Source organism: Anarhichas minor, unplaced genomic scaffold, assembly GCF_050575085.1.
Source record: "Anarhichas minor isolate MPS153535 unplaced genomic scaffold, ASM5057508v1 ptg000026l, whole genome shotgun sequence".
NCBI classification, from domain to species: domain Eukaryota; kingdom Metazoa; phylum Chordata; class Actinopteri; order Perciformes; family Anarhichadidae; genus Anarhichas; species Anarhichas minor.
In genome coordinates, this window is record NW_027466472.1 from 14,582,887 (window position 1) to 14,607,894 (window position 25,008).

Here is a 25,008-nt window from a genome sequence, read left to right on the forward strand (position 1 = left end):
TTTCACTTTTATGTGTGCTGGTTTTAAAGGAATAGTTTATATTATAGTATATACAAATACTCTCCAGCTTCATTAGCTCCCCTTTCTCAATGGGAGTTTTGCAGAAACCCTTGTTTTAAAAAACATTTGCAGTCAGGAGTGGGAGAGCACCTTGCAGTTTCAGCTTCACTGTGCCCAGGCTCTGGGACTGTAGCCAAGCATTCTCCGAAAGGGAGAAGTTCACTGATGTTGTGCTAATAAATGGCTCTATTCGTTTATCACTGGTGGCTCATGATGCAGGCTGAAAGTCCCTGAGCTGCTCGACTGTTGAACATGGTTTAATGTTTTACTCTTCCCCTGGCTGTAAAAGTCTTGCGTCTATACAAGAGGAATGTGTGAATCATGCCGAGCAGCTTTGACAATGACACAAAGGACGCTGTAGTCACTATACGATGTATTAAAAAAAAGCAGGAATGTTGAGTGCTGTCCAAACTGGAAGATGTGTGCAATGTACACACAAGCTCAATGAAGCCTCACAGGATTTCTGAAGTGTCCTTGAGCAAAGCACACACAGTCTTGGACCACTGCGCTGCAGCTGACCTTGCACTTAAATCCCTCTGATGTATTTCCCTTTAAAGGAACAATTGTGTTTAACATCTCACATATGAACTGTGCTTAGTGTTTTCTTAGAAATTGTACTATTTGCCTTGAAGCTAATTCAGGAGGATGCCAGGCTGATGGTTTCACAAAATGATAGATTTTCATGGTACCATAAAGAGGGGTTGCTCAGTGAACCCATAGAGAATTATCAACCAACTTTACAGTTCTCCTCAGCTCTACGGAGCATTATTTGCACCTTTCAACTTTTGTTTTTTGGCAAGTAGATGTTGAACATAGCAGAGAATTTGGAAGCTAAAGAGACGGATATAGCCCTCAGGAGTTGGTACAGACCAAAAACAGAGCTAAAAGGTGAGTAAATATTAGACATACGTTCATCAGTTGGCCAGACTTATGACTCCAAATAAATGTTAATGTTGCTACGGATGTGTAAATAGGCAACTGTTTGCTAAGATGGTTGTCATTAGCTTTATAACGTGATAACTAGTGCTGGGCAAGTTAACGCATTAATTTCGCGTTAACGCATTCATTAATTAACGCCGACAATTATTTTATCGCGCGTTAACGCATTTTTTTTATTTATTATAATTTTTATTTTATTTATTATTATTTTTTTTTATTGAAAGACAAGACACAATACATATACATAACAACAAGAGGATGACAAGAACAGTGGGATAAAAGCCAGCAAACATCCTATAGTCAGTAATTTTAGTGCACCTATATACTGAAATTCACGGTAAACGTATTTAAACGGCACAGATCGGGAGCGAGCGAAGGACTTTGAAAGGTAGCGGAAAGATTAACGTGAGACAACATCCGGTTTCTTCAGACGAACATCCGGTTTTCAGAATAAGATGCCAACAAAGTATGAATTATATTCACATTAAGTATAAAACATGCTACCTGCATCTCGTGAACCAAATGTTATTGCACTTTTGTTCATATAGCAGTACTTTTAAAATAAAAGTGCGCAATACACTACTTTTGAATTCATTGTTGAACTTTGCCATAACAATGCGATTAATCGTGATTAATCGCAAAAAATCCATGCGATTAATCGCGATTAAATATTCTAATCGTTGCCCAGCACTAGTGATAACATGTCATATTTTCAGCTTGTAAAGCTGCCCCATTTGGCGAGACAAAAAACAAATGTCTAATGGCAGTGTCCTGTATCAAAAAGAAAACTGAACTACATTTCAAAATTAACACCGCTCAACATGTAAGCCGGGTTCAGTCTTTTGAAATTACTCTTCATCTCAACAATAAGTGCCAAATTCCAGCAACATTCCTCAGACTGCTTTACAACAGTGACCTCAGCTGCAGTAAATGGGCACCATCCTGCAACAACAAGTCTTAAATGTACATTGTGTTTATAGAGAAAACAAGGCAGGACCTCCTAACAAACCAAGCACTATGAAGTCTAGTCAGGGTGTGGTGGACGTCGCCCCGGTAAAGTGCCACATATAGTTAATCCGCTCCATGTGTTTGAAACCCGACACACTGACCGAGAGCGGAGGCACAACAGAACGGATGGCCTTGTCAGTGATGGAAGGCTCCCTGGTGACCCATCAATATAGAAACAGCACTGCCTAATGATCATATTCTTCATCTTCTATCACCCCAAGACCCCAAGGATAAAGCCAGGGGCCATATAGCAAGAGACTACAGGGGCCACCGTCCGGGCATCAATAGATCACACGTTTAAAGAATATTTTCTCAACTAGTTTCCTAATATGAGTGATTCGATTTTAAACAAACAAACATTTTCTCTCAAAGTTACAACAGTTATGGTTACTTCACATGAAACATGTTTTGTTCTTTTTCCCTGCTTGTCTCACTGGTTTGAAGTGGGAGGGACTCAACATGAGAAAAGGGTGATGTCACGTGCACCACTCAGAGCTTTGCAACATTTGAATTGAGTTACTTCAAACAAACACCATCTACACAGTCCTAGCAAAGCAGATTACCAGAGTTTTTGAGTGTTATAGTCTTAGTAACTAAAGACTGAGGATTTGAACTTAACTTCATACATAAGCAGCTAACTCTTGCTCAATAAGCCATGAATATTTAATGTTGAGGAGACCACGTTTTCTGCAGGGCTTTAAGTTAAAAAATAAGGTTTGGATAAACTTGATTGTTGTGTGCTTTCAGAAAAGGATGGAAAGATTATAAAGTTAGATGGTAAGACCACCTGTGTACTGTATGGCGGAACAGTTGCAAGTCAGTATGTTTAGATGAAGAGATATGTAAACGTAAGCATGATATACGTAGTTGGTTTTACAGTAGCCTATTTCTGCTATAGGGTACCTTTTTCTCTACTTCTGTCGTCATGATAAAGAGAAACTGTGATGTGAACAGAACTCAGGTAAAACATGTGTTAACCATCATGCTAGAAAATTTAGACTGCAGTTTTAAGTTTTTAGGCTGGTGTAGGAACAAAATATTCCCTCAAAAAGGAAATAATCAAGCAATCCTGATCTCTCTGTTGGCCGCCTTTTCCACAGATGTAATTACCCAGCTGTGTTTGGCTTGTATTACTTTCATTCAGCTGAGAAAATTAGCAATAATCACAACTTTGAGCATGACAGCGAAGTTTCAGCCGGCCAATCAAGACAATAGCTTCGGGTCCCGCAAATCCAGAAAAATGTACCACAGATCCCTCTCTCGGCATCTCTCGTCCCACGTGGCTGATTCTTAATCAGAAACAGGCAGACTGGATCAGGTCCCACATGTGGAAGACTGGATTATAAAAGCTGTGAACAATTAACATGCATGAGGGTCTGCCCTGCCTCAATGAGAAGGGAATGGCGTCTGCTTATGTTAATTTCTCAGGATTAATTTAAGACGCTTTTAAGGGCACACTCGGTGGGAGGGATTTTCAAAGTAGACTGACTCTCTTTCCTGCTTTGTCGAGTCACGTGAAAACCTTGTATTACTGAAACAACTGTACATCCAGTACTTCAGATCTTCTGTATGGATAAATAATGAGTTAAGCGTGAGCAGCAAACTCTCTGATGCCACCCCACAACAACAGTTTGGGACAAACAGTAACAAGTGTGTGTTTCTGTGTGTGTGTTTCTGTGGCGTTGGCTCAGCGCTAGGCTGGCGCCATGTTTGGCCCCATGACTGCGGCTCCAGATGTGAACGACTGCTCAACACACCCCAAGGAGGAGGAGTATGAGGAAGAGTCTGCAGGAGGGTTGAGAGGGAGGAGGGACCGCTGCGGGGAAACTGAAACGTGACCCCGTCGTCCTCAACGCTCCCTGCACCGCCCTGTGTGACACATAACTCATCCTGAGGAGTCTGAGCTTTCACAGGACTGTACGGAAATTATTTTTGTATGGAGGGGGGGGGCCGAAATTTATGTTTATGTCACTTTTTTAAAAAGCAAGGCCCTGCCCAATGCTATTACATCATTTTCTTTGGAACCTTTTCAGATCAACACGCTAGATTTGCCACAAACTCTGTGAAGCAATCATCTCACTGCTGTCAAACTTTCTCTTTCTCTGCTGCTGTCAGTTTTCAATGCAGTGGCCGATCACTGTGACCCACCTCCACCCCTGCATTCTGTTACCACCACCAGCCTGGAGACTCAATAATGGGGGATATTCCTGTACATATTTAGCAACTACCCGCATAAAATAATGAGTTATCGTGGGGTCTAATTGCCTCACATATCTCTGAAATTATGTCATATAAATTCATGTAGTTACTAAACACTTTTTTTCAATTAGTCTCTCGTGACTAAATTTAAGATTGTATACACCACTTTATATCTTAATGGAACAATAAATTAACAACCAACACAATTAAAAAAATTTCAATTCTTTCGTCAACAACAATGACGACAAAAAACTGTTTCTGATTACCTTTTTTCATAAAGACAAGAAGATTATAACTAAATAAAAGTAGCCTTTGATATGAAAATGAGAACTACGACATAATGTATTACATTTTTGGTCAAAGAATAAAAACTAATCGGTGATGTGAAAGACAGACAAGTGAACCGACTACTGATTTAATGCAAATTCAATAACCTCCATTCATCTGATGGGTCACACGTTGCCCTTGATTTGTAGAACAATATCCTCCTCCATCAGACTACCCATCCTTTAAACAAACAAAAAAATACAATACCCTCCCTCTTTTCTGGCCCCTCTTCCCTCCCTTTACATTGTTCAGAACAAAACAAAGCCAATGAAATCATCTCTTCTGATAGATACAGTGATGTGTACAGTGATGAAGCAAAGTTGAACAGATCCTTGTTGTCTGCTTCAACCTCCACCAGTGGACGCCTGCCAGTCCCGCTGTAAATCAACCGCAGTGGACGAACTCCTTTTATCGCATTAACTCTCCCCTCTTGCTAGGGGGCAAATATTGTTGATTTACATATGCAATTAGTTGTGCTGAAGGGGCAAATTTCAGCCTAACAATGGTTGTCATGGTCCAAAAGAGTAATGCAATTAGAGCCAATTGTTTAAGCACGCCCGCCCGATTCAATTACTCACGTGCTGCTGACAATCAGTGTCTGGCTGTTAGAGAAGCATGACTAATGAACGACATCAGGACATGCTGCCACCTTGCATTACTGCACGCCTGACTTTCCACAGACAACAGTCATCAAAATAACACCTGATTCCTTTAAAGTAACACATGGAGAAATATTTTCACGTCAGCACAAAATATCCCAGTATAGCAAATGATGCACAAAAAGACTCACACATTCTTTGATGTTTTTGAGGAGACAACTAACGTTTAATTGGAAGTTACATCCAGAAGGCTTTTATTATCAACTTTTTTAGTTTTACATTGCAAGAAGGAAATAAAAGTCTTATACCCATCTTATAAAAGGAGGTAATAAACAGTAAGAATACTTAGAAGAGGCCGAAACCTCCATGGAGCATGCTGAGCTCATTGTTTTTCATCTTTCGCACCAAGTTCGGAAAGTCCACGTCGCACAGCTTCCAACAGCCTGAAATCATAGAGGGGTGGTATTTTAATAAAAGCAGGGAGGATCTGTTTGTATGAACTGCTCAGATTTAATAAAGTATGTAAATAATTCCGAAATCTAATATTACAAGCCCGAAATGTACAGTATGTATTTTAGTTTGATATATTCAGCTGAATTTGAAGGTAATCTTGTAGTAAGAATAGACGTGATCAGCATTTTACTATCCTGCAATAGTGCAAATTCTATAATAGTATTTATACTTCATTCGTATAAGCAATGGATGCTTATCTCAAGGGTTTTGGCGTATGCCACATGAACCCCATGCAGAGTTAGATTTTGTATTTGGCTGGCAGCCCTCAGTAATCAATACTCAGGTGGGTACAGTTCTAGTCGTGTTATTGCTACTAGAGACCGTGGCTGCAGGTTCAACTGGAAAAAAAACCTTAACACTTTAAAATGTTCTATTTTGACAGTTTTTATCACTTCCTTCCTGCCTGACACGGTCTAGTGTAAGAATATCAATACAGAAGAAGGCACTTGGACTTTATTTATGTGTATTTATCTTATGCTACTTGCATTATTCTGCACTACTGAAGACCTAAGAGGGCCACAATGTACAAGAAAAAAATCCTGCAGTCAAATTCTTACATGGGTACTTAGTATTAGTAAAATATACTTCAAGTATAAAGTAAAAGTAATCGTTATACAGCATAATGGCCCCATAAATGTTATATTATGTACATATAAATATAACTTTTATTGATATATGACCATGTAAGCAACAGTTTTTTAAGTGTCACCTTTTTAAACCTGATGAGCAACCTTGTTGCCAATAAATGTCAGCTTTGTGCCAGGACAGCTTGGCCCGGCAACAAAACATCAATTGTTTCCAATTGGCAGAATTTCCTTCCCTCAGCCTTGGCTGCGGCCAATCAGAGGCGGGCTTGGTGGAATGGAGCACGTTCACCGTGGCAACCGCTCCACTCTACCTCTGCTCGCTGACACTCCTCCATGGATGCATTATGCACTCCTCACACCGTCCTCTCTGTCTCCGTCAGATGGTCAAAATAACACCCACCGGAGAGGTAGAACTGGCCATTTCCTGCAGCTCAGGATGAGGTTAATCCTGACCGAGCAGACGAGGGCGACTGTGTGTGTTTTACATACTACATCCTGCTTTCTGGAAAACCATTTTCCGAATAAACCAGAGCTAATATTCCACTCTCGGAGGTGAGGTTATCTCAGGGGTTGAGGGTGGTGTCTCCAAATGAGCGAGACATGAGACAATCTGCAAGCTTGTGCGAGGCGGTGTCCTTCGCCTGCAACAGCAGCTTGTGGGGGGAGGCAGTGATATTTGAGCCACAGCACAGATGTGGGAATAAAGCTGAAGACAAGTGTGGGTGGTGTTGTGTGTTTCAATACAGCTGGGTTTAAAGACAAACCACACTTATTTGAGTAACCCTTCCCTGACCGCGTTACAGCAAACACAGATACTAAACATGCGGACCCCCAGTGGAGAGACCTGCTTGACACAGAGCTGAATGTGTTTACTCCACGGCTTCTTTGAAACGACAGTGTTGCCATTAGGGGCTCAGAGAGACTGGGAAGCCATGTTTAGAGGATAATCTTGGCCGGACCATCTGGTCAAGGTTTTCTCTCTTTTCTCTGGATTTCTGATTTTCTTCTTTTCACCGTGAAACGATGAAAGAAAAAAAATGTCTTTTGCAGTCTTGAAATGCAACTGAAGAGTCACATGGATTTGATTTCACTCCTTCAACTGGATAATTGAGAGACGTGCAGCAGAAGCGGCAACGGCTTGTGGTGCATCCCAAGCCAGTGGTGAACTACATAATCTATACTTATACTATTACTGATCACTTTCAGTTGCCACTGCCCATCTGGATGCTTCAGCAATCCCATTCCCCTCCCAGTATAATCGCTGTTGACATAGGAAATTTAATCTAGATATCTTGGTGATGATGAAAGTGGTTGTAATAGGATTAAACTGGGCTTGACAGGAGTGTGACATCGCTACTGCAGGGCTTTACTCCATGAGTACGACACTGAATTATACTGTTGGTAGTATGCAACCTGCTGCGTATTTACCATGTGCCCAGGACCGAAGAAAAATATCTATTCATAAGTAATTTAAATAAAAATAGGAAAGACATGTATATTTTCCCAAATTAAACATAAAAAAACAGTTGTTATGAAATAGGTACCAGAGTATGTATACAGGTTTAAGATACTTAATCAAAAATCATGTATACATTTACCATTTTTAAATGCAGATTATATCGTTTTAGATTTGTCACAGTATTTTACCCACACATAGCTTTCCACTGACCTCCATACTGCTTAAATATAACTAGTGTTCCTTAAATTCACTCAAGTTCCATCTCAGTTATATCCAGTTTGCTTCAGTTTCTGATACTATTACATTATTGTATGTAGTTCAAGAACTGATTTATTTGAGAAGTTTGCCACACATTACTTCACAATAATACTGTATTTTATGTTTAATTATTGATGCAACCTCATTGTTTACTATCTTAAGTTGAGACTATTTTTTGTCTCTATGCACTTTGTTGTTACAATTTAGTTTGTTTATAGTATTTAATACCTTTTTTTATACTTCAATGTGTGTATAGTAAACACACATCATACATTCTGCTTCAAATCTGCTCTTGTATTTCTGCTGCAGATCAACAAGGTTGATCTGATCTGATTTAACTTTGACAGAGAAGAAACAATGCACATGTGATGTACTGTAATGGATCACACAACTCAAGCAAGTTTAAGAGTCTTCTAGTCGAATTTAATACTGAAAAGAAATGAATGGAAACGAGTTGCATGAGTTAATGAGAAACGAGTTGCAAAACCCATCAACGTTTCTAAGACACAGTAGCACGGTTTGGAAGAAGATTAGTTGTGGAGCTTCTTGTGGTAAAAGGCAAACATGCCATAATGCTGGTATCATTCTGTAAATGTGTGTTTAAATGACAAATAAAAATGAATGGACAAAACTATGGGTATATTTTTGAATATTATTCTCTGTTCTGTCTATCTTTAGATCTGAAGACGCCTCATCTGTGGGGTTTAGATGAATGGATGTGTAGACAACAGCTTCACCCTGTGTTAAAAAAAATTATCTTATCTGTCACTTTTAACTAGCCGATACCCGCTAGTTGTCTTTCAAAAATGTACAGTTTGAGCTCCAGAAATAGGCGATAAAAATAGGCCAAAAGAATGTAAAATGTCTATTTTAGTCTTTTGCTTTGCTCATGTATCTGCCATGTGGCCTTTTACCATACTGCCAGATTATGGGTTGCATGGTTGGGGTAGCAGGAAGCCATTACTTAGGGGCTAAAGGCTGGAGTTAAGATTATCTGCAGGACTTCAGGCCGAAGAGATTTGTTTCCACAAGCAAAACACAACACTTTGTCTTTAGTAGTGAGAGGATTCTGAGGTGACAAAGATTAAATCCATGATCAAGCTAATTTAATTGTGGTTGATGAGCATTTTAGTTGAGTTTCTGTGGAAATTGTACATCATCCATGAAGCCTTGGGTTGAAAATGTGATTGGATCATTTTTAGTTAGAGCCTCGGTACTTTTGTTACTATCGAATGTGTAAATAATGGAGATCACATCGTTAAAACATGTGGTATTGAAAAAGTATCAAGTATCATAACTTAAAGAAAGCTTGAGAGTTGTTCCAATACCAATAACTGTATCAGAAATGCCTCCAATACAGGCTAAAATGCTGGATTGGCGAGTACACGTGTCAACGCATCGATCCCATATCACTTTATCATTTCATTCATCAATTAATTTACGCTAACAACAACATCACGTGTCCATCGCTACCTGATCCGTATCCTGCCCGAATGGTACTGCACATTTACAAACTAATACTGCACACCTGTGGTTTAACACTCTCGTGCACCATATTTCTTCCCCTGATAATGGCATTATGAAACAAATATCTGAAGAAATCTGCAGGAGGAAAGCTAGTTTACATTAGCTGTTAGCAGTCGGTGCTGCTTGGCTCAATAAAAGAGCTGACGAAGAGCTCCTTGAGTTATCATGATGTGAGAAAGCTAACTTAAAACCACAAAATGAGTATTAATATTGACCTAGTTTAGGGTGAGTTATAAGCAGAGGGGGTGTCCTTTTCACTTTGGATGTGACTGAAATTAAAAATCTGACTGGGTAGCAGGGGAATTTGGAAAATAAAGTAGAGGATAGCAAGCCACAGGGACACACAGTACAGTCAGAGTGACATTCTTTACCGGAGGTTTTGATGTGGATGACCAGGAAGCCTCTAGAGGTTCACACACTGCTGGAATGGTTTGTCATCGTGAATGTCGACTCATGTAAGCAACGGTTACTGAAGGCCCTTTCAGGTTCACCGACTCAAACTGCAAACATCCTGCGTAAACACTGCACACACATGGCCATGAAAGTTAACAATACACTGTTTTATCTGAGAAGGTGCTTATTAAAGTGCCAAACCCTGGGAGTGAGTTTTATTCTGAGAAAATAGCTTTGAAAAAAAGAAATTCACACGCTGCATGGATGTAATCTTGTGCAATGCGTGACAGTGAATTTTTGGCAACATTTTAAGCTTTGCTTTCCTCACTGTAATAGTTTGTTAAATTATACAATACAGTCAGGGAGACATATCAGGGATGGACATCGGGGATTTAAACAAATCTGGCTAATTAGAATAAACAAAAAATAATAAATGATCAGCAGAGAACTGCCTCTGAAGAACTTTCTGCTATTCTGGCCTATTTTGACATCATTTTGCAAACGTTTATAATTTACTCTTCAAAATCTTAACTCCACACAGTCACAGTGCTGTGCTCTATCTGCGAGATTCAAGGCACTTAAACTTAATAACACAGGCGTGTTTGTGTATGCAGTCACAAAGATTATAATTATTTTGAATCACATACACATATCAGGAAGCAACAGATTTCCGGGAAACCACATCTCAAAAACACACTTTTCTCTCCCGCAGTATGCAAACAGAGGTTGACAGAGTCGCACCTGTCTGGAAGTTTGCATATGAGCTGTCGGAGAATCCTCACAGAGGTGTCAAATACTGGCTGTTTTTGGCTATTAAAAACTTCCTTAAAATATCATTTGAGTCTGAAATGCTTTTGCAAGCCCAATATTTCTCTAGCGGTTTTTTATTTATCATGTGAGAAGAAAGGAACATTAGCTGTGTTTGACGTTTTCAGTTGATGAGAACAATGACAAATACAAATATAATACAAATATGAGGTCAAGCAGAAAAAAAATGAAACGCATGCTTAAACCATGACAACATACAACTGAGCACACCAGTAGAATACGCAGAAAAACAACATTTGGACAAGCATGTGGAAAATGGATAGGCCTTGGTATTTTGTTTTGTTTAAGGCTACATTTTCCCTGATCGTCCCGCTCTCCCAAATCTACAGACACCAAAAAACAACAACAGACTTTCTTTTATGTATCAATATTAATTCCAGATCTTCAGCACAGGTTCTAACATGCACTTGGCAGACATAACTGTTGTATAAGACGTACAACAAAAACAACAAAGCCAAAGGAAAGGGAAACCAAACCAACCAGACCTAAACAAACACCATCACGCAGTTTACAGTCTCTCGTACAAGCAGAAAATGATTAGCTTAACCGCTCTGGATGAAAACACATAAGTGACAAACAATAAAACATTCTCTTAAGACTATCACCATAATCATTATTATTAATGAGTGGTGGAGTAAGTATTCAGATTGTTTACTTTACTAAAAGTACTACACTGTGGTATTAGTACTTTACAAGTAAAAGTCCTGCATTGAAAAATATGAATTAAGTAAAAGAAAGTAATCAGGAAAATATGTTTAAAGCAACACAAGTATTTTTTAAACTACTTTGAAAGGAATGAAATTGATGATTATCAACATTATGGATGATTTTTGCTGATTATATTCTCTATTAATCAATTGATTGTAAAAATTCAGAAGTGAGAAATCCTTTCACAATTACCCAGAACCCAAAGTGTTACCTCCACAATGTGTCCAAATGTGGTTGTCAAAATTATTAAAAATGAATTCAAATTATTAAATGAATGAATACATTTGTGAACATGGAATCATGAAAAGTTTTTTGCATACAAAATGACTTCAATGATTATCAACATAACTGCAAATTAATTTACTGTCAATTGGCTAATTGATCGGTTGACTCAATGGCATGAGAAGTAGAGTAAGTCATTTGTAGACGTAAGTACAGTGTTTGAGTAGATTTATTTAGTGTCATTACACCACTGTTAATAACCACAGCTTTATTGTTATTCAACAGCCATAATGGGCATGAAAGGAGAGATTTATTTGACCATGGATGGTTTGAGGGGGAGATGCTGGCAGTTTATATCAAGGGTGTAGCAGCTGCCATTTTCTCTTTTTTTTTCACCGAAACTCCAAAAATGTATGAACCTCTACTCTTACAAAGCAAACCAGCTCAGATCATGACTGAGCAGTCAACAGCTAGCCAGCTCGCAGATCACACAAACTTGATTATGCGCAACTGTCAAAGGTCAGCCCCCGCCCACACTGGTACTACAGACTTTTAACTGGCCAGAAAATGTTAGTGACATCTTCAAAAGACAAACCATATTCATAACCATTTAAAAAACATTGGCATAGTCATGTATTTTATCTTGTTTTGTTTGTGGTTTGAGCTTTTCACGCTGGATTTACTCTTCTGCAAACAAAACAAAGTTTAGCAGAATCAACCACACAGTATTTGTAGCACATTCATCACGATCAATCGGAGATTTCATCGACGTGTATGGGTGAGCGTATGGCCCGTGGACGCCTCCAGGTTCCCTCCCCTCAGGGCTGGTGTGTTATTCCAGTAATCCAGGCCAGTGATTGATCCAAGCATGGCAGCATCATACTGCTGGAAGGTAGCCACGGTGGGTCTTGACTGACCTTTGGCCTCAGGTCACTGCCTCTGGTCTTACTTGACTGATTTTCAAAAGCTCGCTAGATGGATGTACATCAGAGGGAATGCATAAATCAATATGAGAGGCTGTCTTTTTCTTTCCAAAATAATAAATCCTCCATCTGTATTTTCTGACTGTGCAGTCCAGCTGTTGCGTTAGACAAGCCAACCGGGTCAGTGAGGTCAGCGTGATCAGAGAACCTTATCATATAGAGTTGTGCATTAAAACTCTTTGTGATCCAGTCTGTGATACAAGCAAAGATGCTTGGGAGCACAGATGGGAGAATTAAGAGAAATCAAGCCTTTATCTGTAATATCTGTAGTCTACGAAACATGAAGCCTCTCATAGAAAATAGCATCTACCGCTGCAGTAGAGAGTATCAAGCAGGCCTGTTATTAATTAAGTTGATGACTTATTTGTGGTTAGGTCTATTTTGTTTTGTATTTACTCAGCTGATGTTGCAATATTAAAAAAATGACGTACAATAATTTTACATCTTTGCAGCTGTTCCAGTTTGATGCCGGTAAGTGGATTCATATCAATGACTCCCAGCTAATGCCTTTTGCTTTGGAGGGATGGGTGGAGCTGCCTGTGAGTAATAGAAGATTAGATTTTGGATAATCCGAGACTGAACATACAAGAACCGTGTAACTAGTGCATATGTGGTACCGGGGCAAAAATACACTGGAAGTGCAAAAAATTAAAACAAGAAGTTAGGCAATGAGGGTGTTTAAGTTGTGTTTTTACTACTATAATCACAAGGTACTATTTACTTGTTACAAGGTAACAGTTTTGATATTTTAAGGATATTATTATTGTATCATATATCTAAAAACTTAAATCCGTAAATATTTCACATGTACTAGGTAATTTAAAAAGTACTATTTTAAGTTATATTTCTTGGTCCCTCCTAAACAAAATGTGTTCGCTCCTAATTTCCCTCATACGTACCTAGTCAATATTTGATTTGTACTCTAAATGTACAAAGTATTTACATCGTACATTGACGGCTCTAATCTCAAGCCTTACCAAGAATTTCACCCAAGTAGATTTTTTAAAAGGTCAAATGTTTCCAAGTTCAATAAAGCTTCACGCTCAACCACAGCTTGTTGTCAGATGATTTGCCCGACTCACGGGTGAACTCCTGCCGTGCAGCTCAGATGTTTCCCACACCTGTACATTTCTTTCACTGCTGTGGGACGTAGATTCACCAACTCAGTCACATGCAGAGCTGTTTAACTTCAGTATGAGGGACGACAGCATGGCACCGCTTCATAAACCACAGCTCCTCTTTGATGTGTTGTTTTTCATGGGCGAGGAAAGCCTCACGGGTTGGGACTTTTTCCGCCTTCACCACCATCTCCTCCTTTAACCCAGCTGCCATCTCACTTCCAGCATACGTTGACCAAGGTTTTGGGTGAGCTCACCAAGCAGGAACGGCACTAGTGTGTGCACAGCGTATTTGAGAACGAGACCGTACCTGCAAATCATTTACCAAGCGAGCGGAGGGTCATTTGAAAGAGCGCAAAGCCAAAGGGCAGCACTGTGCACTGAGCTGCACGTGACTCTGCTCTGCATGGGACACACTGAGCTTGCTAACATGTAATTAGCTGTTACTATTTTCATTCTGCATTGCCTCGAAGCAGCACAGGGCTGTTGGTTGTACACCCTTGCGCCAGGAAAGTTTAAGGCTGGCTTTTGAGTCTTATACTCTTCAACTTCATCTATGAACTTTCTGTATTGGTCTGAGGAGAGACAGCGGGGGCCATCCTGGCCAGAGGACCCCTCCCTGAAATGAATGATCGCTCTCACAGAAGGGAAACTTAAAAAAAGCTATCCTGAATGAAAAACAAGTTTTTTCAAGGATCTTGGCAATATCCTCAAAAAGGAAGACTTTACATAGAAGCAAAGAAAAGTCCTGCTGTATTCCTAAAACAGATGTTGTTTTCACTTAAAAGCAGAAAAATAAGTAGTTTTACACTTTAGGAAGACCATGGCCAGCTATTGTGCACTAAGTGGAAAACAGGACTGTCCTCCCAGGGGACCTCTCAGTGACTTTGACGTTAAAAGCTCATTTTCCTCTTCCCTAAATCCTGCTGCACCGAACATCATCCAAACTGCAAAGCTTATGCAAACTCCTGGCACCGCTTCAAAGCAGGTCTGGTGTCTGCCTCACTTCCTCTGCCCCCTTTCCTCTGCTCCTTCACTTCTCTACATCTCGAGCGGCATTGGAGCAAAAGCTACTGAAGAAGCAGGACAGAAACTAGTTGCAGCTCTAACCTAGATCACTGAGTGGGTGATGAAATGGAAATAAAACCGATTGGCGAATGGGGATTCATCAGATACGTAGAGTCCAGAATAGAAGGAGTGCCTCTTTTTCGAGAAAATACTGACGCTAACAAACAAAATCCTTTACATGCAACTGCTTTTCGATATATAATGAGTGGAGAAGGCAGGACAAGAGGAAGATTGTTTTTCAGAGGAGACAGACTTTTAAAAAAGGCAAAGAAACACTTTAGAGGAACAACTTGGCTACTCTGCATCACTGAGCCGAATCTGAATCTTCAGATGAGCTTTTAAGTATTTTAGGATCATTAAGAATTAATGTTGATAATACATTTCATTAATAATTCAAATGGTGGTTTATGTCCATGCTCATGTTTTAAATGCGTTCAGTACTTTCTTGGTGGTCAGTATGCTAATTCAGAAAAACAATATAAAGCAAATCCAGTCCAAAACCAGTTATGCTGAGGAAGTATACTTTCCAATACTCATACTGGCAGAAACATATATAGTAGGATAGGATATTGCAGTACGCCAACAAATACCAGGATGTCCTATCAGATTGCATTTTGCAGCATGCAAGCCAGTATGCTTTTCCTGCTATTCTGACCCACAATCGTCAATGCAGCAGATATATGACCAAGGCCAGGCCCTCCCACAGAAATGACCGGGCCACTAATAAGGTCCGATGAACGGGCCCCTTCTGCTTTACTCAAATCAAGGCATGCACATGCTCATGTCTTTTGCCTTCTTAACACATGCATGTAAACTGAGAGAGACTTACTCAATGACGGGGGCTATATACAATTCACTCCAACATTAGCTAATAGTTCAGATCAGTAAATTTCTCAGGTCATGTGGCCGGCCACCCGAAGTCGCACCTGACATCCCAGTGCTCCCACTACAATCCTCCCTCCTTTAAAACAGTTTGCTCAATATGCCGGCCTAAGACATGCATATGCAGAACAGAATTAAAGGTAAAACAAATCAACAGAGTTCCCCTTAAACACATTTCCACAGCAAGGTGTTATCATAAACAGTGAAACCTGTCGGTTTAGTATTAAGTAACCAACACATTTTGTGTGCCACGCCATATGGGACATTATGTCTGACAATATGACTAGAAATATAAAAGAACGTCATTATGAAGTTGAGTTTGTACCCTAGTTTGTTGCAAGTTTGTGTACACCATAAAGTATCCAGTTTCAACTTTTCTTAGAATTCAAGAGCTCATTTCAGGATTTTCTTTTCTTTGATTTGCACCTATGTTATTGATCCTTGGATGCTGAATGTGTTTGCAGTTGGAAGAGCTCATTGACTTTGATTTTGTATGGATGCTGGGAGGATATTCTCAGGTCAGCTTGTGTGTGCTGTTTGACTGTATGACTTGTATCTGATTCATACGGTGTGCACTGTATGAAACACAAATAGGTAAAACAACTATAATATATGGTATTTTATTTCAATTAAGAAATTGACAAGCACTCATCAATCAACATATTAAAACGTTTGTGCCATCTGTTCAAACTCACATGACGGCTCCTTAAAATAAATACTTTTAAGAGGAAATAATACAGACAGAATATGTGAGGCTCAAACCACAAGTACAAACAAATTATCCAAATGTCGAAAGAGACGAAAGGGTCTGAAAATTCCCAAAGTCAACCCCGACTCTCCAAACGAAAAGTGTTTGTATAAAACAGCTAAGTGTTTTTAAAAATACAGAATCTTACAAAAAAGTTTTCATCTTCTCACCTCTTTAAATCACTGTAAAATATCAGCTGGCATTATGACAAGAAATCAGGAGTTTTTTTCATGTATAATAATAAAAAGACAGAATGTGCTTCTGCATTTTTCACATTAGTATTCACATAAGTCATGAGTGTACTGTATCATGAAGGTCCTCCACCCCTCTGATGGTGCTGTGATGGAGAGAGGTGCATCGCACATCCCTCCTGCCGCTCCCCGTCACAACATTGTGTGCCGAGCTGAAGATAGACACCGGTGACCATGGTAACAACAAAAGGTGTAGTCAGTCCCGAGACACCCACTTATTTGCAGACACCGTGTCATTAACCATCTTTTCAAACAGTACCCTAAACATGCCGAGGCTATGTAAAACAGTACACTTCACAGCCAAGTGTTCATGTCTTTATAGGTTATTACCAACAACGTTCACATTTTCTGTATATAAAAAAAAACAACAACGAAAAAAACAAAACATACTTTTTGACAATTTGTCAACTTTCAAACGGTCCAAAAAAAGAGACAAAATAGCCATCAACGGGAGAGGACTTCAAGAATACAGGTTACAGTACAAAAATGTGGTCCAGGTGGTAGCACATGAAGCATGCATGTGTTTATGTTGCCCTGTTCACCCCTAAAACCCTCATGCGAAGACATACTGTATAAAAAGGCCACATGGCTTTTTCTTCACTTTTAAATGCACGTGTCCAACAACTGGCCTCTTTGTCTGCTCTGCTCATCTTAAGACCGACGAAAGGTGCTTTGTTCCCGTATTGGTGGACTCCGCAATAGACATGGAGCCTCGTAGAGTCACTATGAAGTTTGGTACATGAACATGCTCCTGAAGCCATTTACGACTGGCTCGCACTACTGACAAACACAAGTCACAGACAGTTACTGTGATGGGAGCAGTTCACTAGAGGAGACGGATATGTAGCTTCAATGTTGTCAGGTAAAAAACTTGTCCACTTAAAAAAAAGAAAACAAATTGCTTTGTTGATCTTGACAGTTTCCTTTTTATTTTTTAAAAGCCCCAAACTTGGAGGACATTCTCAGTATTATGAGAGGCATGTTTAATTATGGTTTAAGGAATAGTTTGACATTTTGGTAAATTAGTTTATTTGTTGTTTTTGCTGTGTTAGATGATCGATACCACTTTCAAATCTTTCCACAGCAGCCAGTTAGCTTAGCCTAGCATCACTATGATCAGGAGGAAACAGCTAGTCTGGCTCTGACCAAAAATGTTTGTAAGGATTCAACAAATGAGACTTAAAGTGGCTTTAATGAGTGAGCTTTACAGGTGCTGGTAGGTGGATTTTGTTACCTTCGGACAGAGCCAGGCTAGCCGTTTCCCCCTGTTTGTAGTATTTATGCTAAGCTAAGCTACTTGGTAGTTGGTCGTACTTACTTTCATTCATCTTTTCATTTAACAGAATCAAAATGTAATACTAAAATAATGAATTAAAACATGAAAATTACCAAGATTGAAGCTGCAAGTTTCTCACTTGAAAACATCGATTTAATGCGTGTGTGCACACAAACCTCGAGCAGTTTCTTACCAAGGGCTCTGTGTTTGTTAACGGATCAGTGAGAGTATACTGTATGAGCATGTAAACAAAAGGCCGTTGGGCTTGAGCTCGAGTCTGCTGAGCTCCCTCTTCTTTAGATCACCCCAACAGGACGTGTCTAACCAGAGTCTAACTTTCTTTCTTCTCTAAGTGCAGAGGCTTAGTGAAGCCCTTCACCCCCTTTTTTTAATTTCTTCAACATTTGTACTGCGGAAATAACAACAAAAATATAACTTAAGATAATCTCTCTAGGCACTGTTTGATTTCCAAGGCTTTTTGTTGTAGACTGTGATAAAAGGTCAGCAAACAGATAAAAAAAAAATAGTAAAAAGAAACACCAGAGAGTGATGGTTCTGCCGACCAAACACTTTCTCCTCTGTGATGTATCAACGTCCTCCGAGTCAGCTCACGCAGCCAAACAGACTCGCTCTGTGGTGGAGAGGCTGTAAGGGCAGAAAGTATCTAAAGGGTAAGTGTGTAGAAGTTTCAAGGTTAAGTGTCAGTTCCAGTCTTTAACCTGTGCTTCTCCTTCGTAAAAAAAAATGAAACAAAAGTCGGATCTTAAGCCATAATCTTCTGGGGAATCTCTATAGAAGCTTTGACGAAGATGCAGTTGTCTCGGACGTAGTTCCTCTTCTTGATCTCGTCGTGAGAGATGAACTTGGGGTAGCCGAAACCCAGGGTGCTCTCGTCCAGCGAGTTGCGGCTGCTGCTGGGCTTCTGGAAGTTCTTCCAGTTGGGGTCGGGGTTGAAGGTCTCCGTGATGTGCTGGGGTTTGGAAAGCGACGGGTCGCTCTGGTCCATGATGGAGAAAGTCACCTTGTAGGAAAAGGGCCACTCCAGCAAGCTGTCGTACTCTCCGGGTAACACGCGGATGTAGACGGAGAGGTGGGAGCCCTCGCCGCTGCCGTTACCGTTCAGGAAGGCCGACACCTGCAGCTTGTAGCCGTAGCGGTGAGTGTAGAAAGGCGGGCTGAAGAACTCGTGATTGCTTCTGAGTTTGGCCTCCTGGAGTTTGCGTGAGTAGTCGCTGAGCTTCCAGATGAGAACGCCGTCGTGACTGACGGACAACTCCTCCATCTCCCTCCGAAGCTCCAGGATCTCCTGCCGCTGACGCCCCACCAGGTTACACATCATAGTCAGGTGAGACTTGGTGGTGTCTTCCAGGTGACGACCGATAGCCAGTTTGGGGCACTGCCAGGGAGATGAATTATTAAAAAGCTGCTGCACAGTGAGAAAGTGAGGAGATGCATAACACATGCAAGAAAATAGAATAAAGAATTTAGCCGTATTTTTTTTTTGTGTGTGTGATACAGTGCCAGGTTTCAATATAGGATGATGAGATAAAAGCAACACCCGTGCAACATCAGTTTCATCCTCATATGCACAAATAATCTGGTGAAGACGAAGAAGATGAAAAAGGATTGCCGATGAACCTCATTATTTTTAGCTCAGCACCGATAGACAAAGATATGGATAATGTGATTATTAGATTTAATAGTCACTCTACTGCTGTGGAGACATGTTTTTGCTTTCAGTCTATAAATGCTGTACATCACGTTTTCCACAGAGTGTGCGGAGCGAGTATGACGCTCATCTACAGCTCTTCCTCGAGCATTTCCACATTTTCTCAAATTGATGTCAGTTTCAAAAATAGACGGAAATGCACTGTCAGAATATAGTGTTGCTCTCATTAAAAGAGAGCCTACAGGCACAGTGCTGTATGTTCGAAAAGAGAAAAAGCATTACTTTGGAAACACTGAGCAACGATTTGAAGGAAATATAATGGGAAAAAACGCATATAAACAACAAAGACAAACAAGCTTGGGAGTTGATTAACAGTAATAGTGTTAACAGAGAGAGGGAATGATCTTTTAAGGTTAAATGATGCAGGTCAGTCTTACCCTGTGCTTGCAGCCGGCGTCTTTGAAGGGGCAGAGAACGAGCGCGCTGCCGCAGTTGTCCTTCACATGGTTAGCCAGATCCTCTCGGGCGATGTTGGGTGTGCCGCACTGGTTTGGGCACTGGACAGGAAACCGAGGGCAGTGGTACTGGTGGTTCTGCAGAGGAGTCAATGATAGTGTTAATGGGTGCACTGCTGACCTACAGCATGAGTGATAAGAACACATGCTGCACGGTGGGGTTGCAGGTTAATGGTTGCACAAGCGAAAATGTCCTTAAAAGTAAAACAAAAAATACATGTGGTATTAAAAATGAGGCTGCAAAAATAGACCAGACAAGAAAGAAAACAGTTGTTTTCTGAAGCCGCATAAACGATTGGGACCATTCTGTCAATAACGCGTACAAATCTGGCAACTGGTAATTTGACAATTAATTGTCTATTGGTTGTTGCTTTTCCTTTTCTTAACTTACAGTAAACTGAATATATTTGTGTTTATAGATTTTTGGCCGGACAAAAGAGGTAATTTGGTCACCCTGTTGTCAAGGACATTTTCTCTTTCTTCTGATGTTTTACAGAAAAAAATATTAATAATAAAAATAATCCGCAGATTGATCAGTAATGAAATCACATTAGTTTAACTAATTAGTTTTAATTTCATTATCTTTTATCCTTTTCTTGATTAATTAAATATTCATATAAACGATAAAGAGTCAGAAAAAAAGTAAAAAATGTGCAACTTGTTTTGTACGTCCAACAGTCCATAACCCAAAGGTATTCAATTTACAATTATATAACACAGAGAAAAGCTGAATATCTTATAATTACTATTATATTTTTTTGAAAAATTGCTTAAACGTTTATTCAGTCGTAGACAATCGACTAATTGGTGCAGCTCTAGATACAAATAATCACGAGTTGCTGCCTACAGACTAACTAAATGGAACATGATTGTTTATTTTCCATCCTGCAAGGTAACATTAGTATATCATACCTCTATAAAATCAAAAATACATCAGGAGGGAAAAGGCCCTCAGACTCAAATTACGTTGAAATTAAATGAAAAAAATATAAAAATAAACATCGTAAACGAATTGTAAAACACTTTGTCTAAGATCGGCTTATTACATCTTGGCCCCAAAGGTGGGGGAGGGGAGAGTGACACTGGCTGCTCAGCTTCTGGCTAGATGTGCACAGAGGCAGGCGCTTCAAAACAGCAGCTCACACTAACATCCAGCTGCCACAGGGCAGAGACACCATGAACCACAGAGAGCCTTCTCTGGGCCATCCTGAGGCTGGAAACCCTCCAAGAGCCACATGCAGTACGGATGACAGGTACGACGATACTGACAACAGTCCCATTTTGAGAAAGACTGACTCAGTCATGTCCAATATAACAAAGTTATTTCACTAAAAAAAAAAAGATACAGGTGGTAAACTTTGTGTGAACCTGACCTGGATTGTGTCGAAGACGAACTCCTTGCCGCAGTACTTGCAGGGCTGTGTGCGTTTGGGACACTCGGCCAAGCCGTGTTGGGACAGCAGACGACGCATCATCCTCGCTCCACACTTGTTCTCACAGTAAACACTCTCCTGAGGACACACACCCTGGTGGTTCTGGGATTGAGAGGACACACGTGATTACAATTTAAAGCAGGGTTATAAAGTCAACACATGTAATGCTGTAGATAAAGTAGGTGTTACTGTTTATCAAATGCTGTTTATATACTGCAGTTATTATAGCTCAAAACTGCGTTTTAATGAATAAAATATATATAATTCCTCTGAAAGCATTGAGGCTATTATGCATTATGCAATAACCTAAATGTATCAAATTTACAACATTTTGAAACTTTTACAAAATCAAATTTACTCTGATGTCTCTGATTGATTCTGATTAAATGTATTGATCGATCCAGACAAAAATAACAAGTAAGTCAAGGAAATGTCATGTACAAGTATTTTCAAAATACTATAATCAGACACTATTTTGATTATAGATGAATCATATAAGTATTTTTTTCTTGCCTAACTATCAACCATTCTGCGGTTGTAGTGTCTAGTATGCTTTTCTCTTGTTTTATATCACTGAATTGAATATCTTTGGGTCATCTCGGACCCTGGGAAATATGAATGAATCTCACTATTTTTGTCATCTCATAGACTAAACAAACCATCTATCAATTGAAAAATAATCCGCGGATGAATGATCAATGAAAGGTTTTGAATAACACACAGTTGTAAACATGAGTGAGTAATTCCAATGTGAGAGCCAAAAGGTGGATGAATGCCACTGCAACTGTGTGCAGAGGGGCGACCATGTGGGCCGGAGTAAACGGAGGAGGGGCGGTGGAAATGACAGAGGTGTTAGTGAGGAGACTCTGAGGCACTTCAGCCGGGGAAAACACATTCAGCATGAGAGACCCACTCAAAAGGTTCTTTCCTTTTGCCAACGCACGTGTTATTTCAACAGAGACTAATACACGTGCATTAGTCTCTCCTGCTGCTTTTCACAAAGACGTCTTTCATATACTGTAGGCATGGAAATTACGTGGCGTCACTCTGGGTTGTTTACATCAAGCTCCCGCTGAGTTGTAACAGGAAAGAAATATAATAAAAACAGGTTTGGTGTCGGTGTTTACCTCGTAAGCTTCACCGGTAAACTCGCTGCCACAAAACTCGCACTTGACCTTGCGCTTGGGGCAGTCGTGCTGCAGGTGGTCGGGCAAGTCGCGGCGCGTCAGCTTGACGGAGCAGCGGTTGGGGCAGGGTATCACATTGAAGGCGCAGGTGGTGAAGTGGCCCTGAGGGAGACACACACACACACAAACACACGCATGTTAGGAAATACACAAGTCACAGTGTTTGATAAGGCAGCAGATTAAAAAAAGAAAAAAAAAAAAAAAAAAAAAACGGAAGATGGAGGAGAGGCAGATGAGAGGTTGTCAAAGCTTCTCACCTGCAGCTGCTTCATCTGGCCGGTCCAGCGGCAGCCCTCCTCACTGTGGATGCAGCGGATGGGCAATGCCAGGATCTGTTGCTCCAGCTCTGGGTCCGGGTAGATCTGGAGAAGATGAGCAAGACGAGGTCAGTGTAGCAGTGGCTGACCAGGTCATGTTGGAAGACTGTAATATACCACTTTCATAAAGGGTATACCATGGGGTGAATCTGCATTTATCCAATAACGCATGTAAAACCAACCGAACTAGCAAAAAAATGCAAATTTATGAAGCTGAAAACAGGGCTTTTAATGGATGATAAGCTGATATTTTGCCACGTTGAGAGGCAATCAAAATATATAATATGTATCTTGCACTTTTAAACAAATAAGATAAATTGTGCAAGTACGTCACCCTAACCCTGTTTCAAGTCTTTATGCTAAGCTAGGCTAAACAAATCCTCCAACACTCCAGGTTAATGTACACAGTTGAGATTGGTATTGACTGGTGTCTCTCAGAAAGACAGATAAGACTGAACTTTATTTATCTCGAGGGAAATCATTGTGCGGCAGTTACAGTACAAAGTTGTGCAAATAGAAAATATCAATGAGGTGCAAATTCATAACATACTCAATGCCAACTATATTAACAGCATGTTGGTTTCTACACTATATCATACGAGACTGAATGTTGAGCTACAGACACACACATTGGAAAGTTAAACTGTTGAGATTGAGTTAGCAAACTGCAGCAGTGAGTCGACCCGGCCGCTGCAGTGATAATGAGTTAGTTTATGGGTTTATGGGACCTTTGAGAGAGACAGGGAGCATAGGAAAAGATTTATTTTCCACAGTCACTGAGCGATGAGGATGAGTCAGTTTTCAGCCCAAACACCCCAAATCCTCCCCTACAGTACGCTGTCCTGGGGATTTACAGCTCTGCTCTGCATCTCCATCCCCCGCCATGCTGTCACACGAGCAGATGACTGGTCAAACAAGACAAGCCACTTCCTCAAAATGCCACAACAGCCCTCGAAACAAACAACAGCTCAGTAACAGCCCGACTGCGCTCACGTGCCTCTGCACGAAACCTGGCAGCCATCGCCTTGAAATTTAAATTTAAATTTGGAAAATAATGTACAATAAAACACTTAACTCACTCATTGTTTAGCTGCTATGTTGGGGGATATATGCCTCTGCCAAACAAAATAATCATTTAAAACTGTTAAATATGATCTACAGACATAGATATATCTAACATTAAAACAGATGCTTGACTAGCGGCGCTTTTACAGTAGAGGCAGACGTTTTTGCTGCCATAATCACATTCTTTCAGCAGAGGCAAAAAAAATCCTCTAAAGCAAACTGAGACTCTCTCATTGTCCCAGTCTTAGAATCTGCAGGGAGACGGCAATAATGACCTTTTAATAACTTAGTCCCAGGCAGATCAGTGGGGGGGGGGGGGGGGGGGTTAAGCTCTTTGGAGCTCCAACTAGGGGGTTTATTCTGTCTGGTTTAGCAATTGTTAGTCACATACTACAACTATTATTACTACTACCACTACAGCAGCTGCAGCACAATCCTTTAATGACTGCAACGCTCTTGTTCTGTTGGAGCGAGGTTGTGTTTGTGCATGTTTTTTCAAAGGACAGTTTGCAGTGAGCGCTACCCTGACAGTAGACCACCAAGACGGGGTACTTTGCAGGCGACTGGGAGCCTTGGTAAATAACAATGTCTGACAGGTGCGCCATGAGCACATCCTTCCCCGTGGGGAGTCCCTGCTTTTACAGGCGCCTTCATCGCTCTCAGCACAGCATGCAGACCTGCACTGCTGCAGCTCCGGGTTAATGGCTCGACGGCTAATTCAGGCTAATGCTAACTAACTGCATGGGAGAATTACAGAGGACTCCTTTCAATCGATGCCAAAAGCTGCTCAGACACAGGGATGATCATAAACTGTTCGTTGGGTTTTAAGTCTCTCATGCGTAGTTCAGAATTAAGCTCTTGTCCTTTTG

General features: G+C 40.4%; 1 protein-coding gene across 1 annotated transcript in view; it reads right to left on the reverse strand.

The window, feature by feature from the left end:
* Positions 1-16,282: 16,282 nt before the first annotated feature.
* traf4a (tnf receptor-associated factor 4a) overlaps positions 16,283-25,008 on the reverse strand; it is a 34,729-nt gene continuing 26,003 nt past the window's right edge. Inside the window, exons 3-7 of the mRNA XM_076100092.1 lie at positions 23,015-23,119; positions 22,698-22,859; positions 21,511-21,672; positions 20,060-20,215; positions 16,283-19,349 (exon numbers count right to left, since the gene is read on the reverse strand). Of these exons, the coding sequence (XP_075956207.1) occupies positions 18,717-19,349; positions 20,060-20,215; positions 21,511-21,672; positions 22,698-22,859; positions 23,015-23,119 (1,218 nt within the window). The 3' untranslated portion in view covers positions 16,283-18,716. The remainder of the gene's footprint in view (positions 19,350-20,059; positions 20,216-21,510; positions 21,673-22,697; positions 22,860-23,014; positions 23,120-25,008) is intronic.